Raw genomic sequence first — 17,791 nt, 5'->3', positions numbered from 1 at the left:
ATGCCCACCCCCCTCCCCCCCACATCCATCAGTCCTCAGTTTTTGTCAGCATTCAAGAGTCTCTCATGGTTTGCCTCTCTCCCTTTCCCCCACCATGTCCGCCCTTCTTCTCCCCCTTGTTCCTCCGTCAAGTTTCTTAAAGTGAAGAAATGTTATCCTTAGAAAATGTTATTTCTATAAGTCTTTCTATTCTCTATATATGATAGGCAGCAGGAAATGCATCTATACCTAAATTTTGTACTGTAAGTTCCTTATTTCAAGCTCATCTTCCAACCATTTTTACAAAAATTAAAGAATTACTAACCTTTTTACATAATGGCAAATCCACAAAGAAATTCTATATGTAAACCTATTTTGAACAACATGATTTTTCCAGGACCTCTAAAAAATATGTGGGCAGCACAAAAACTACTTTTAAATAAATAATTAGAAAATGTATACAAATTCAGTAAGATGAATATCAAAGTCCAATCAATAAATTAATCATAATTATAACAATCTATAGATAAAAGTAAAAAATATCATCTAAGGATCATGTGTGCCTAGATAAAGTATTGCATAAGATCACAGAATTCTGTAGGAAAATGATTTCACTAAAAAGGATATTCCTCACCCAGTTTTATCTGACAGTGTGTATATGTGTTGCCTTAGACTTACTTGGCTGACAGAAACAATTTCAGTACATTCAAACTAACCTTCCAAATGCATTAAATAATGATACTATTTCTTGTCGGGTTAGATGGAATTCATAGCTTGGTCCACTTTCTGGCATATTTGCTATCAGTTTCTCAGAAAACAGAATCTTCAGAGCAGTACCCAAACCCTGAATCTATAATAGAAATAGGAAAAAAGGAAAAGTCAGAAAATTCTATGTGCACAGAATAAATGAAAAATACGACTGAGCTAGATTTACTTACCTGAAGCTTTCCCCAGAGTCGACATTTAAAACAACCAACACAATCCATGATTCTTGAAATATTTCTAAAATGCAGTCGAAAGTCCTCCTAAAAACAATTTAATGAGATTGTATTTAGATTTAGCATGTAATCAAACACCAAGTGTTTCCTGACACTTGGTGAATAAGCCCAGCACCGTGGTGGGGACTAGAGGGAACTGAAAAAGGAGAAGAGAATTAAAATCCACATTCACTGAGCACCTCCTGCATACCAGAACCTACACACACAGTTTCATCTTATCTTCCCCGAAATCCAAAGGTAAACGTTATTATAATCTATGAATTAAAAAAACAAGGTTCCAAGAAGTTAGGTTGCCTAAATTCCCATCTGCAGGAAACAGCAAACATAGACCCTGGCCTGTCTGACAGAAACTAAACCATCTGCAAATATACATAAAGTTACAAAGGTAACTGAGTTGAGGTGTTCTGCTTTATGTGATTATTAACTATACGTAAATATCAGAGGAAGGGGACAGGGGTAGGATGTCTTCATTTACCAAGAAAGGGAAAAAAGGGGCACCTGGGTGGATCACTTGGTTAATATCCACCTCTTGGTTTCGGCTCAGGTCATGATCTGGTGGTCTGTGAGTTCTAGCCCTGAGCTGGGCTCTGTGCTGATAGCACAGAACCCGTGTGGGATTCTCTCTCTTTCCCTCTCTCTCTCTGCCCTTCCCTCGCTCGTGTTCTCTCTCAGTCTCTCTCAAATATAAATAAATAAACTTTAAAAAAAAGAAAGAAAAAAGAAAGGGAGGAGGATAGAGGAAGGGAGAAATTTCAAAATTTGGCTTTATAATAGTTAAAGCCATGCTTTTTGGTATTGATTAGGTAAAATAATCAGATAATTTTATTATTAATAATAGGTTTTATTTTTAAATGTTTATATTACCACACAAAAATATACAGAATATAGTGAACATCCAGGTATGCGTCACCAATCTTTAAAAGAAACTATCACAAGTGCCACGGAAACCTCTATGTATGCTTCCAACGTCCTATATCCTACTCTCTATAATTATTCTGAATTTGGTGTTTATTGTTCCCTTTTTGGTTTTATACTTTTAATACATAGGAATATGTATTAAATACTTTAATACTGAGGTATTATGTTGTTTATAATAGGACAAAATTAATCCAGGTCATCCAGAAGTAGTATATGTCCTTAAGGAATAAGTAAAAAAGATGGGAAACCAAGAACACATCCTACTTTTACTCCAATGGAAATTATTCCTTAATCTGCCAAGTGACTCCCTCTGTCCTGGACTTATACTGGAATCCCAAGCTTTAAGCTGGAAATCTGACATACATTTCTGACTGAATTTCCATTATACCCATCAGCCTACAATTTGGGGAGCATGTAGCACTTCTCTATTTTTAAATGTGATAAACCACATACTGCGCTCAACCAGAAGAGAACAGGACCAAAGATTTAAAAAAAAATTGTTTAACATTTATTTATTTTTGAGAGACAAAGTACAAGCAGGGGAGGAGCAGAGAGAGGGAGACACAGAATCCGAAGCAGGCTCCAGGCTCTGAGCTGTCTTAACAGAGCCCAATGGGCTCGAGCCCCCAAACCGTGAGATCATGACCCAAGCTGAAGTCGGATGCTCAACCGACTGAACCACCAAGGCGTCCCAGGACCAAAGATTTTAAAATGGGGATAACTCAGCAAAGACTGGAACCCATTATTCAAAGTAGTATATTCACAGTTTATTCTGAGGATAGTTCTTCCCCAGATGCTTTGTTCAGCTTGAGACTTTGAAACTGGTGTAATATATACAAGAATTTTTTACAGGATCCCAGATCTTGTTATCTTTATTAATACAAATTTTGCAGTAATTTAATATAAAGCCCATATTATTAATAATATTACCATTTGTTAACAATATTCTACATCTTGTGTTTCTGTACCTTTGGACTGAGATCAGTAAGAGGTAATCTGAATTTTAGACCTACTTTTCAAAAATATTTACCCAGTAATATTACTTTAAGTAAATTTTGGTGATTTAAGGTTTCCTTTCAACATGTGTTTTGACCTTGAATTAAAGAAAAATCACATTTTTAACAATAATAACAGCACAGTAAAATTATTCTAAAGCAGATGTTCCCATCCTACAAGGTGCTGACCTCTGGAGGGTTTAACAATTATAAGGGCCTACCAAATACATATGTAGATAAGCATTGCCTACTGACAGAATAAAGAGCTCACAGTATGCACTGTAAATTTCCAAATGAATTTAAATGTTATGATCAATAAAACACAACTTTTCCCTAAAAAGTGTTACCAAATGCATTTTAGCCTTTTGGTAAGTATATTTTCACAATCTATAGATACTAAAAATACTACTGTCATAGGGAGAAGTTAAACGTTTTTAACTTTAGAGACTCTCATAGTTGGAAAGGTTGGAAGCTTTTGTTCTACAAGACTGTGCTTGCTTTTGTGGACACCTCAAGTCAGTATCTGAATCTATGTTTGTTCATTCAAATACTTGAATGCGGCAGCTCTTGAGTAAATCTTTGTATGACATACACAGAGCCTAAGCATGGTTGCTTACAGTAGCCAAAATAACATTGCAAAATTAAAGCCACGCACAAGTGCATTAGTGAATTTACTATGCCAGAACCAAATAAATAAGCTAGAAATTTACTAGATCAGACCAGGGGAAATTTTCTGTGGACTTCACAGATATCAATGTCCAATAACCTAAATATATTCCAAAGTTATCTCAGAAAAATTTATGATCCTTAAAATAACCAGAACCTAAATCACTTATAAATTCTCCTTGTTTACGTATGCAGCTTTTGGGCCAGCACTTAAAATTATAGTTGGTGAGTAGAATGACCAAAACATGCTGTGATTATATACTGTAATTTATATACAGTGAAACCAATTGACCAAAAAATAATTCTCACTCAATCCTTCAATGTTTTAAAAGCTTTCAAGTGAGATCCTACTCTATTTTGAGTAGGATTGAACACTAAGTAATTTTTTTATACAGTCTTCTGTTTCTAACCATACATCGACAGAGTATAAAGCAGATGAAATTTTTTGAGAAAGAGGAGGCACAAGTGAGCGAGGGGCAGAGAGAGAGAGGCAGAGAGACAGAATCCCATGAGGGGCAGAGAGAGAGAGAGAGAGAGAGAGAGAGAGAGAGAAGCACGGCTCACTCCAAGCAGGGCTTGAACTCACCTGATGTGGGACTTGAACTCACAAACCATAAGATCATGACCTGAGCCAAAGTCAGATCTTTAACCTACTGAATCACCCGGGTGTCCAAGATGAGATTTTAAAATGAATTTATACATACCCAAAATTAATATAATACTCTATATTAATTATAAAAAATGAAACTTAATGTGACTGTTCAAATTCATTGTGTTCACCATAAACTACTTTGTTAAAGTAACTCTCTGACGTGAACAAATTTTCTTGGTTTTTTACTTCTTTAAAGAATTCAGAAATCTAAATTCTGGGGCGCCTGGGTGGCTTAGTCAGTTAAGCGTCCGACTTTCGCTTAGGTCATGATCGTGGGTTCGAGCCCCGCGTCGGGCTCTGTGCTGACTGCCAGCTCAGAGCCTGGAGCCTGTTTCAGTCTGTGACTCCCTCTCTCTCTGACCCTCCCCTGCTCACGCTGTCTCTCTCTCTCTCTCTCTCCTAGAAATAAAAAAAACTTTTAAAAAAAAAAAAAATCTAAATTCTGAAAAAATTCTGTTACACTCCATAGGACATCAAAGCTGAGTGTTTCAGAGTTTTGATAAAATTAAAACTTTATGAGAAATATTTCTAATCTGCACAATATAAAAAGAGTTGATGCCAAAACACGCTCCAATACACCAGCAAGTATACTAAAAATAGGAAAGACAGTGAAAATAGTAGAAAAAAGTCTTTTTACAGTATCTTCCCCCTCACTTTTAAGTTCCTGGAAGCTGCTTGGGAGGTTATATAAGCACTGAAGCATGTATTTCTAGCAAGAATGTGTTCAGTGGGAGGTAGATGGAAGGTCAAAAATAACGATTATTTCACAGAAAAAAAAAGTGCAGAAAGTATTTTGTTTTCAAACTGCATAAAATCAGGTTCTTTTCCTATAGAAAAAAAACAAAGAATAACAAAACAGAGGAATATTGCCATAAATATTCTGAAGAAACCAGATCCAGCCCAGAGCTCCTCAGGGCTACCTGCCTTTACTTACCCATAGCTTTGTAACAGAACAGTAACATAATTTTACTTGAGTCCCCAAATAAACTGGAAGCCTGCTGAGGGTAGAAGCTGTTCCTTCCTTTAATGACAAGAATCCTATTTTGCACACAGTGAGTGTTTGATAAATCCTCCAAGTAATATTTTATATTTGTAAGATTTTGATGCAAATACACACAAAGATGGTCTCTGCATGAACTAATACCCCTATTAAGAGACAATCCTTTTATAGGGTATCATGTCCTTCCTTCCCGTGGCTACATGCTGGCCTTCCTAAATACTTTAATTCCTGCTGAATGAAATGAACGACAAACACTGTGCCCTCTCTTCCTAAAGAGGATCTTGTACTTTAACCAAAACCATTTTCAGAATTCTCCTCAGCAAAAGACTAATACTGTCATTCATGCTCTAGCATCCCTTTCCCTTAATTCATAAGTTCTATTTGCTACAAGATCATCAATGCGAAAGCCATCTGTAAAGTGTGTGGTGACACACAGATTTCAGTCGTTGACTTTGAACACAACACAACTAGCTGTTAAGCTGACCTGCCTTTGGACTTCCTTTTTTGGAGGAAAAGAAAGATTTTGACTCTGGCTTTCCTTATAATTTCATATTTATATAATAAGATTTATTGTTAATTATAAAAACATGAGCGTATATTCATACCTGCATAAGAGTTTGAAACTAAAAATTAAGTTAAAGTATAAAATCGTTACCTTTAGTTTGTTTGCTTCTTTTTTATCCCCAGCAAAAAACGAATTCTCATCAAAATGCAAAGGAAATGACCTGCATTTCAAAACAGAGAAGATTCATTTTCAGGTACTATAGAATATTAAAAGTCCTGCTAATATTACATTTTACTGGTTGGTGATGATTAATATAATTAAAACAGAGTAGAAAATATAGTAAAATCAACACTCTGCTGCCCCAAAACAAATTCTTATCCTCAAATCTAAAACAACTACATAAAACAGAAGTTTGGCCCCAAACCCAGTATGTTCAACCAAATATGAAAATGTTGATATCAAGTATGATTCTTAAAACTAAAAACTTGTGGCTTTTAGTACCTAAGTCAAAACAAAAACAAAACCCAATTCTAAACCTGATTAAATTAGCTTAAAAATTTTTTTTAAATGATATTCCTTTCTCTAAATTGAATGTTCAAGAATTGAACTTTGGATACTGCCTGTCACTCTTCTATTAATGTTTTAAGTTGTACAAATTTTAATTTGTAATTTACTTGATTTCATGAAGTATTTCCAGAAGTAACATCTTGTTTTCTGCATCCTGAACTTTATTTCCAGTGAAGAGTTGAAAATCTGGGCGCTCAAAGAATGGTACCACTTTAGATAAAGCCCTTAATTCTATTAAGTAGAGAAAATACAAGTTCTTAAGCCTTCTTGGACCTTCTCCTTCAGTCAAAATTCCATCAAACCGCTGCTGAAATTCTGTAATGTTGTGTCCCCATTTCTTTTCCAACCATGTTTCTAAGAAGAAAGAAAAACTAAATAATATTAGAATCTGAATTTTAAAATTAACTTTCAATGTACTTACATTGGGTTATTTATGCCTACAGAAGTTAGTTTTGTTTTGTATTTTAAAATACTTAACAATGAAAAGTGCTTTTCATAATTTAGCTTTTTAATAGTTCTACATTAATATTTTATCTTCTAGAACCCATCCTTAAAAGAAAAATAAATTCCCTGTTTTATGAGAAATACGGCTTCACAAAAATCAAATGTTTGAATATAAACATATTTATGAAACCAAAATAAGTAATTTAAACATGACTATCCAAAATTACTAGTAAGTTTGAAGCCCTATTTAAAATTGAAGTTACTGGAGCGCCTGTGTGGCTCAGTCGGTTAAGCGTCCGACTTCGGCTCAGGTCATGATTTCGCAGTTTGTGGGTTCGAGCCCCGCGTCGGGCTCTGTGCTGACTGCCAGCTCGGAGCCTGGAGCCTGTTTCAGATTCTGTGTCTCCCTCTCTCTCTGACCCTCCCCCTGCTCATGCTGTGTGTGTCTCTCTCTATCTCAGAAATAAATAAAAAATATTAAAAAAATAAAATAAAACTGAAGTTACTATATTTTGTTCCTGAGACATAGAAATACTTTTAAGTTCCAGAATAGGTTACTGATGAAAATCAACCGTGGTCTTGTTTTGCGACAGTATTTTTAAAGGATAAGAAGTGGAAAACGCTTTTACCCAAGACCTGAAGCTGGCACACAAAATAAAAGGGTTTTAATGCAGTAATATCTAATGAACGACAAACTGTACCATTAGGAGCTACTTTAACTCCCATAACAAAATAATATTTCCAAATTGATGTGTACAATTTTGAGCAGTGACTTAAAAGAAGGTAAAGAGAGAGAAGATCATGCTGAACATGTCCTTATAACACCTCCAATTCCTACATTCCTGATTACTACCAGTTAAGAATGAATTTTACTGCCTAATATTCAATAGGGCCAACTTTGTCCCATTAAGGGAAATACCAAACCATTTTAAGAATATCTGAAAATAAATGTGGTAAAATAACAGTGAATGTCACATACCTTGTAGAAGATATCGTGCACTCAAATGCACATTAATGCTTGCATGTAGGCCAGATATAAGTCTGTAGAATGCTCTTTTTTCTACACAGAGGCCTAAAAATAGAATTTGGTAATAGATATTTCATGTGAAACTTGAACCATTATAAAGTTAATTTCATATGTCTTTAAAAATGAGAAACATTTTTAACATTTAGATTTGCTTAAATTACCTTCTAGCCAACTGTAAAAAGTATTCTCTGCAATCAAAAGAAAAATAAGTCACAAAGCTGTAAAAATGCCAATATGTAAGCTTTTCAATATATAACAGCAAATTTGTGCCAAACAGTGATTTAAAAATTAACAAAAGGTCAAATTTTTATTTGCAATTTCTCCAAAGGAAAGAGAGAAGTTCTTGCTTAGGATTCAATTAAATGCCATTCTTTCGCTCAGTCTTTATTTTACTTCTAATATTCTTTTAAAAAATAAGCTTCCTGCCAAGTGCAGAGCCCAACATGGGGCTTGAACTCACAACTGTGCGATCAACACCTGAGTTGAGATTAAGAGTTGGATGCTTAAGGGAGCCTGGGTGGCTCAGTCATTTAAGTGTCCAGCTTCAGCTCAGGTCATGATCTCATAGTTCATGAGTTCACGCCTGGCTGTGCAAACAGTTCAGAGCCTGGAGCCTGCTTCAGATTCTGTGTCTCCCTCTCTCTGCCTCCCTCTCTCTTTATCTCTCTCAAAAATAAATAAACATTTAAAAAGAAGAAAAGAAAAGAAAAGAAAGTTGGATGCTTAACTGACTGAGCTACCCAGGCACCCCCTCTTGCCCAGTCTTTAAAAGGTGTCAGCATTGCCTTAGGTGGCCCAGCTCTCATAACTTTCCAGGTAAAATGTTTTATATGAGGTCAGAACATAGGTGATACTGTGAAAATTAGGAACTCATTATATGCGTTTCTAAATTTGAAAGTAAATGGAATTTATGAAATAGAATTGACATGTATTATTTGCATATAGCTCATGGTATTTTATGCCATTCAGTATTTCAAAGAAGCAATACATGGAAGTGTTATAACACCAAATATCACTTATATTCCATGACCCAATAAGATCATTGTTCATATACTTAGACCTGATAATTCTGCTTTTAAAATTATGTTCTAAAGAAATAACTCAGGGACGCCTAGGTGGTTCAGTCGGTTAGGCATCCAACTTCAGCTCAGGTTATGATCTCATCGTTCGTGGGTTTGAGCCCTGAATCAGGCTCTCTGCTGAATGTTTGCTCAGAGCCTGGAGCCTGCTTCAGATTCTGTGTTTCCTTCTCTCTCTGCCCCTCCTCCGCTCACACTCTGTCTCAGTCTTTCAAAAATAAATAAATAAATATATGTAAAAAAAATTTTTTCTTAAAAAAGAAAGAACTCAATGGCGAAAGTCAATAATTTGTATGATGATTACATTACATGTAATTTTTAAAACCTGAAATAACAAGATGTACAATAATGCCTAAATTAGCATGACAGAATACTATATAACTAGGTAACATAGTAGAATAATATAAAACTATTTAAAATGAGAAGAATATGGAGCATGACAATACATGAAAATGTTTATTTGAATTAACATAAAAATCCATAGGTATATTTTATAACTATGTAAAGATTCTAAGTATGCATTTACTACAGATGGCAAACATTGTACTATACAGTTCTTTTGACTAAAGTTGCTTGCAGTTCTATTTAAATTTGAACTAAACAAGCATAAAAGTAATAGAAGGGATAGAAGGAATGATGAAGAGAATATGCAATAAATTAGACATCTAAAAACTTAAAACATCTATTTGTCAGAAAGCCTCACAAGCAAAAATAAAAGGCAAACAACTAAGTAGGCAGAATGTATGTTACAAATACAACAAAGGGATAATATCTTAAGTACATAGAAAGCTCATGAACTGAATAAATATGCTCAAGTGCCTATTTAAAATGGGCAAATAATAACAAAAAATTCACAAAGAATAAACTACAAATAAATGGTACTAACAGATAAAAATTACTCAATTTCACTAGTAATAAAAAATGCAGATTAAAACTATAGCTATACCACTTAAAATATTTTTCTTAATGTTTATTTACTTTTGAGAGAGAGAGACAGAGACAGAGAGTGCGAACAGGGGAGAAGCAGAGAGAGAAGACACAGAATCTGAAGCAGACTCCAGGCTCTGAGCTGTCAGCAAAGAGCCAGATGTGGGCCATGAGCGGTGAGATCATGATCTGAGCCGAAGTTACGCTTAACAGGCTGAGCCATCCGGGCGCCCCATAGATATACCGCTTTTAACAGTAAAGATAAAAATATGACAATACTCAGGTCAGGTGAAACTAGCTGGCACACTGACTGGAAGGGATGTAAAATAGCACATCCTTTCAATGACAAAACGCAATCTGGTGATACGTATGAGGATCCTAAAATGTCTATAACCTTTGACCCAGTAAATCTATTTCTAGAAATTTAGGCTGTTATTAGGGTACCTGGGTGGCTCAGTTGGTTAAGTGTCCGACTTTAGCTCAGGTCATGATCTCATGGTCTGTGAGTTCAAGCCCCATGTCAGGCTCTGTGCTGACAGCTCAGAGCCTGGAGCCCGCTTCAGATCCTGTGTCTCCCTGTCTCTGCCCCTCCCCCACTTATTGTCTGTCTCTTAGTCTCTCTCAAAAATAAACAAAGACTAAAAAAAATAAAAAATAATCAAAAAAATTTAGACTGTTATGGACGAATATGTCCCCGCTAAATTCATACATTGAAGCCCTAACTACCCATGTGATGGTATTTGGAGGTGAAGCATTTGAGGTGATTAGATAAGACAAAGTCATGAGGGCAGAGTCCCCATGATGCCATTAGAAGCTTCCTATATGGACCCCGTGGATCCTAGAGTTCTGCCCAAGGAGTAAAGGAGAGGGAGTTTTCCCTGAGAGAGTCCAGGGGGAGGCCTAGCTTCTATATGCAATAGGTAAAATGCACAAATGAATTATCATAAGCTGATGCAGGTTGTCTCTATTCCTGATCCCAGGCACAGTCAATTTTCTCTTAATCTGTGCTTTCACCTCTGGAATCTTAGATAAACATGAGTCTCAGGCATAGGAAGATCTGATAAACATCTGAATGTATCTGCAAACATATATATATATATATAAAATACATGATAAAGAAGTTATATTTACCTTCACTTTTCCCTGAAAAACAAAACAAGATATTTATTATTGTGAATTCCTTCCAGATGTCACTTTAAAATGCTAAACTTCCATAAAAATAAGACTTTGAATAATGGTTAGTTTTAATCCATCAGTTCACCCACCTAAGCAAAATCTGATAGTAAGACACTCGTGACAGCAACTCTGTCTAGTGGCAATAGGGATGATGCCTGACTTGCCTCAAGGTCATCATCTCTAAGAGCCTGGATAAGGAGCAGTTTCAGCTTGTACAAGATTTAGTATGGGCCGACAGGAGAGAAAAATTTAATCTATCATCTGAGAGTACTCTCAAGCATCTTAAGGACTTACAGTTATTTGGATGGCAGAGCCTTTTTCCACATTTATTTATCCTAAATCTATAACAGTTTCTGCTAAAGATTTGTGTTCTTGCTTTGAAACCTCCAAACTGACATTGTAAAACTTTACCATATTGAGGAATGTTTTTAAAGATTATTTGTTAAGATTCAAATTATGCACAGTTCAGTGGTTTGTAAGCAGCTGCTCATTTACTATTAAAAACCTGTCATTTTGCCCACGCTTATTTAATGCCATCATTGTTTGATTATTAAAATAACATGCTCATTGCAAATATATATTTCAAAAAAAAAAAGAGGACACATATGAAATAAAAAATGTCATCCCTAACTCCCTCTGCCCTATATAAATACCATTTACATTTTGGTAAATGTCCCTTTTCTTTGCAAATAGATTATTTATATATTACATTAAGTATGTTTTTATAAAAATATATTATACATACCGTATACATATACATATGTGTATACTGTATACATACTGTTTGATACTTCAGTATGCTATTGGTCACTACTGACATAAATGAATAAAAGTTTTCAGCAACATTTCTAACAGCTGCAATCTACTACATGAATACATCGTAAATCATCTAACCAGTTTCTTAATGATAAACATTTAAATTGTTCCCATTTATCTTTCTGATAAATTAATTTATCAGACCAGAATGTGAGTTCATAGTGAGAATCACCTCTTACCTAGGAATCTGCATTTCACCTGATATTAAATCAATAGATTCCAGTGAGTTAGCATATGTGACTCCGTATAAACCCAAACCCTTGTTTAAAGATGTTCTTTCATTTCAAATCTAAGAAAGACAGTCTGCCAACATTTGGAGAATGATGCAATCTTATTGCTTTCCAGGAGGAAATTTATGTTTATCAACTCTATGAGATCAGCAGCTTTTCAAATGAATTTTAAAAATGAAAACCTTACCACATTTGCTAAAAGCACATCAAAGACTTCATCAGTAAGCACATATTAAGAAAACAGGGATATATATTTCCTAAGCAAAAGGCTGAAATCATACACTGAAATGGTTTATTCAACAAATCCTTCTGCTGATTATAGACTGGGCAGGGTTTCTGAGTTTCAGTTTTACACTCTCTCTGCACCTTCACAGTGCCTAGCGCATAGTATGTAGAGGGTAATCATTTGAAGGCACAAGTGATCTTCACGATTGTAGACAAAACCATTAAATGAGGAGAGCAATTTTCATCAATCATTTATTTAACAAACTACTCCATCTGTTATGTGTCAGGCTCTCTGCTAAGAGATGAAACCAATAAATACTCCCCATATGTCCAAAGTACTAGGTAGTATCGATAGACACATAATAGTAAAATAATGCCAGAGAGTGGAAAGGTGGTAAGAAAAATGAAACATGACATAAGACAACTTTATGAGGACAGAGAGGTTTCTTCCAATTAGGAGGGTCAGAGAAAGTGGAAGAGATAGCATTTGGGCAAGACCTTGAGTGTAAGGAGAAAATGAAAAATGTTAATGAAATAGAAAGACATGTGAATTTGAAATCAGACTCCCAATATATACAATGATTTCCAGTTCTGGGAAAGATCTGGGGCAGAAGGTTTTTGGATATTCATTTAACTGGAAAATGAGTAAAAATAGTAAAAAACTAAACATAGATGTTATATAAAAATGCATAGAAGAATAAATATTTAACCCAATCTCCATCCTATAATAATCTAATACTATGAACTTCATTACACAAACACTTCTTACTGGGGCATAAATATTTTAAAAACCAATTTCTCTATAAGGGTGAGGCATAATTTCTATGGAAATAGGAATATATGATCTCAAACGCTCTTACCAATCCTTGCCTTGCCTTCCCGTTCCTTCTAACCAAAGTTCACTGCCTGATAAATAATATAACAGTGCAAATAAATAACTCACCTTGACCAGAAGCCAAAGGATTTAAAGGTCTTTTAATTGTCTGTGGCCTAGAAACAAAAGAATTCAATTATAAAATATAATTATGTTACCTATCATGTTATAATTATTTAAATAGAAGCAAAATTATCTCAGAGAGTTTCTTAATGACTATCTCCAAAAGCAAACTGTTTTATTGCGGTTATAAAATATTTAGTCTCTAATTGCTTTAAGGGACAGTCGTTTTCTGTTTTAACAGTAATACTTTCTGATCTTTTCCCATTGGAGCAGCCAGAAAGTCATTTCGTAATCACTTCTTCAAACAAAGGAAGAAAATACCAGTCAAACTCTTTTCCTAGAGTCATAAATGTTTTTTTATATATTTCATATATATATACACATGTGTGTGTGCATGCATATGTGTGTGTGTTTGTGTATGGCACAAAGCACACTCCTAAATGAAAGACAAACAAACAAAAAAATGTAGATATTCAACCCAAGCATTAAAATAAAAATGGGGAAAAGTAGTGAGGGTAGATTATTTTCCACTTAGTTAATCTTAGGTACATCAATTTGCCCTATGGCCACCAAGCTTGCTATGATTTCAGTAAAAGAGGTTTTTTTTAAAGATTTATTTGTTTTTGAGAGAGAGCTCAAGCTGGGAAGGGGCGGAGAAAGAAGGGGACAGAAGATCCAAAGAGGGCTCTGCGCCGACAGCAGTAAGCCCGATGTGGGGCTAGAACTCGCAAACTGTGAGATTGTGACCTGAGCCAAAGCTGGATGCTCAACTGACTGAGCCACCCAGGCGCCCCTGTTTTAGTTCACATTTAAAAAAATACCTTCAGGGGCACCTAGGTGGCTCAGCTGGTTAAGCATTTAACTCTTGGATTTAGCTCAGGTCATAATCTCAGAGTTCATGGGTTCAAGCCTGGCACTGGGCTCTGCACTGACAGCGCAGAACCTGCCTGAGATTTTCTGTCTCCCTCTCTCTCTGCCCCTCCCTCGCTCAGGCTCTCTATCTCTCTCTCTCAAAAATAAATAACCTTTAAAAAATAAATAAAATAAATAAAACTAAAAATTAAAGAAAAAAAAAGAAAAAAACCTTCAGGGGGAGCTTGCTGGCTCAGTTGGTAAAGCATGAGACTCTCTTTTTAAAAAAAAAAAAATTTTTTTACTTTATTTATTTCGAGAGAGACAGAGAGCACAGAGGGGGAGGGGCAGAGAGAAGTGGAGACAGAATCCCAAGCAGGCTCCACACTGTCAGCACAGAGCCTCATGCGGGACTTGAACTTGCGAACCTTGAGATCATGACCTAAGCTGAGATCAAGAGTCAGATGCTTAACTGACTAAGTCACCCAGGTGCCCTGAGCATGTGACTCTTGATCCTGGGGTTATAAGTTCAAGCCTCAAGATGGGTAAGAGATTACTTAAAAATAAATCTTTGAGGGGCGCCTGGGTGGCTTAGTCGGTTAAGCGTCCGACTTTCGCTTAGGTCATGATCTCGCGGTTCGTGGGTTCGAGCCCCGCGTCAGGCTCTGTGCTGACTGCCAGCTCGGAGCCTGGAGCCTGTTTCAGTCTGTGACTCCCTCTCTCTCTGACCCTCCCCTGCTCACGCTGTCTCTCTCTCTCTCTCTCTCTCCTAGAAATAAATAAAAAACATTAAAAAAAATAAAAACAAAATAAAATAAAAAATAAATCTTTGAAAAAAAATACCTTTAAAATGGGTCAATATGTCAAACATTCCCAATAATAAACAAGGGCATTTAAATTAAACACATGGCAGAAATGAGTAAATAAGGAAAGCTCTCTCTCCACTTCAAAACTGGAGAAATTCAAGTCAAAAAAGAAATAGACTGACACACAATGAATGTTCAAGTGTTACCCGTTATAATTATTCTCTTAAATTAATTTAACTTTAACTTGAAAGCAGATAAAATTAGCTATAGCCACAAAAAGACGAATACAGAGCACCAAAAAGAGAATTAGGAGTAATCTATTCTCTATTACTAACTACATGATCTTGGGAAATAAAGTAAACCTGGCTGGCTCTAGGTTATTTCATTTATAAAATGAAATTCTATACTCTAATGAAGGAACATGTGTGAAATGTCTACTGTACTCCCATAAAAGCCTACCACTATTCTGTCTTTTAATGTTTATTTTTTATTTTTGAGAGGGAGAAAAAGTGTGGGGCCAGAGAGGCAGAGAGAGCGAGGGAGGCACAGAATCCGAAACAGGCTCCAAGCTCTGAGCTGTCAGCACAGAGTCTGATGCAGGACTCGAACTCATGAACTATGAGATCATTACCTGAGCCAAAGTCAGACGCTTAACCAACTGAGCCACCTAAGCACCCCTACACTATTCTGTCTTTTTTTTTTTTTAAATGTTTTATTTATTTCTAGGAGAGAGAGAGAGAGAGCGTGAGCAGGGGAGGGTCAGAGAGAGAGGGAGTCACAGACTCTGAAACAGGCTCCAGGCTCCGAGCTGGCAGTCAGCACAGAGCCCGACGCGGGGCTCGAACCCACGAACCACGAGATCATGACCCAAGCGAAAGTCGGACGCTTAACCGACTAAGCCACCCAGGCGCCCCTCTGTTTTTTAAAGAAGAAAAAAATATTTGTTGAAAGTCATGTCTACATGTTTCCCCAGATAGGAACTAGATTAATTAATTAGCATTTTCTATGTCCAAATACCTTTAACAAAGTGAATGTGATTTGTAATTTAGAGTCATGATGATTTTGGTTGTTTATATAGAGAAATCACTGTATCTTTCAGGATTTTCTAAATGAAAATGACACATACTTAAAACAGTTTTCTTCATAGATGACATTCCATATCTTCCAAGCATCTGGTCCTTTGTAACCCGTGTAGCGCTCAGGATTAAGGAGCAAATCAACATATTCAGCATCAGGAGACTGTATGTCTATAAAATAAAATGTTTCATTAAATCTTTTTCTTCAGTTACCTTAAAAAACTAGTATAAGAGACTATACTCCACTGATTCTAAGGCACTACAAATGTAACAGTGCATCCAGACTTTAAAAACAACCTCTTATAAGAAAGATGGGAGAGAAAGGAAGAAACAGCCACAGTAAATGTATTCACTAGTTACAAAGGCATCCTGCTTTTAAAAATGGTGACAAATAGGACTATGTGAATTTTAGAATTGAAGAAATATGGTAATTCAATTCTCATAAGCTATCTAGGCAAAGAATATACTGCATCTTTCCCCTCCACGTTAACCACAAGCAATTCATTAGTAACTAAGGTAAATGAGGATGTATGACTACCATACACTATTTGTGGCCAAAAACTTCCTTCTTACAGAAGCACCATGAAGATCCACTATAATGCTGTCCCAAACGCATAATCTTAAACATGCAAAAAGTCATAAGCAGGATATTAGCATCAGCACTATTTATTAAAGGGAAAATCAGGAGCAAATTGAAACATCCAACAGAGTGGAGCCTGGGCTCTGGAAACAGAGTGAGCGGGTTAGAATACAGACCCTACTCCTTATTCAGTGTGGAACTCAGGGCAAATCACATATATTCTCGGCGTTGGTGCCATCATTTATAAAATGGCAATAATACTCATACCACTACCGTGACTTAAGTTTCTATATGTAGAGTGTTTAGAACAGTAAGAAATAAGACATGTTAGCTAGTGGTATTATTAGATATCTTAACAGACCATTATACAATCAACAAAACGGTTACATACAAAGTCTTTCTAATAAAATGAAAAAATAAGCAATTAGACACCAATGAAAAACCTACAAAAATTGGTGGCAGGGATGCCTGGGTGGCTCAGTCAGTTAAGTGTCCAACTCTTGATTTCAGCTCAGATCACGACCTCATGGTTGTGAGATCAAGCCCCATGTTGGGCTCTGTGCCTAATGTGAATCTTGCTTAAGATTCCTTCTCCCTTTCCCTCTCCCCCTCCCCCACTCATGTACACACACACACACACACACACACACACACGCTCTTTTTCTCTCTCTTAAAAATTGGTGGGATATTAGTTTCTCATATATTCTATAAATTTGCATAATGTATTATAACTTTGAAAACAAAAAATGGCCCTAGTTCTCCAGGGGCTTTGGGAAATTATTTAATATACATCAATATATTATTTATTTTTTAAATTTTTTTAGAGAGAGAGAGCAAGCGGTAGAGGCAGAGAGAATCTTAAGCAGGCTGAGCCACCCAGGCAACCCCTCCCTTATTCATTTATAAAGCATAACAATGTGAATGAATAATGAAGAAGTGAGCAAAAATGGACTCAAGGCAGCCAAAGTAGATGACAAAAAAATAAGCACACAGGTGCTTATATGAAAGTCCATCAAGCTCTCAAAAGCACCTACTTCTTATAAAAACACAATGACAGGAACACCTGGGTGGCTCAGAAGGTGGAGCACCCAACTCTTGATTTCAGCTTAGGTCATGATCCCAGAGTCATGGGATCAAGCCCGGTATCAGGCTTGCACAGAGCATGGACCTTAAGATTCTCTCTCTCCCTCTGCCCCTCCCTTTGTTATCTCTCTCTCACTCTCTTTGTTTCTCTCTCTCTCTCTCTCTCTCTTTTCCTTCTCAAATAAAAAAAATTTTTTTAATTTTTTTAACTTTTATTTATTTTTGAGAAACAGAGAGAGATGGAGCATTAATG

The 17,791-nt window shown here is 36.0% G+C and overlaps 1 protein-coding gene across 1 annotated transcript in view; it reads right to left on the bottom strand.

The window, feature by feature from the left end:
- ERO1A (endoplasmic reticulum oxidoreductase 1 alpha) overlaps positions 1 to 17,791 on the bottom strand; it is a 51,947-nt gene that overhangs the window by 11,206 nt on the left and 22,950 nt on the right. The window contains exons 7-15 of the mRNA XM_039240461.1: positions 15,926 to 16,046; positions 13,148 to 13,194; positions 10,889 to 10,900; positions 7,913 to 7,939; positions 7,704 to 7,796; positions 6,388 to 6,634; positions 5,864 to 5,933; positions 918 to 1,004; positions 696 to 829 (exon numbers count right to left, since the gene is read on the bottom strand). Coding sequence (XP_039096392.1) covers positions 696 to 829; positions 918 to 1,004; positions 5,864 to 5,933; positions 6,388 to 6,634; positions 7,704 to 7,796; positions 7,913 to 7,939; positions 10,889 to 10,900; positions 13,148 to 13,194; positions 15,926 to 16,046 — 838 coding nt within the window. The remainder of the gene's footprint in view (positions 1 to 695; positions 830 to 917; positions 1,005 to 5,863; positions 5,934 to 6,387; positions 6,635 to 7,703; positions 7,797 to 7,912; positions 7,940 to 10,888; positions 10,901 to 13,147; positions 13,195 to 15,925; positions 16,047 to 17,791) is intronic.

Source organism: Hyaena hyaena, unplaced genomic scaffold (assembly GCF_003009895.1).
Source record: "Hyaena hyaena isolate Hyena2069 unplaced genomic scaffold, ASM300989v1 scaffold_175, whole genome shotgun sequence".
In the NCBI taxonomy this organism is placed as follows: domain Eukaryota; kingdom Metazoa; phylum Chordata; class Mammalia; order Carnivora; family Hyaenidae; genus Hyaena; species Hyaena hyaena.
The sequence above is the reverse complement of the archived record's forward strand: the minus strand, read 5'-3'. Positions and strand labels throughout refer to the sequence as shown.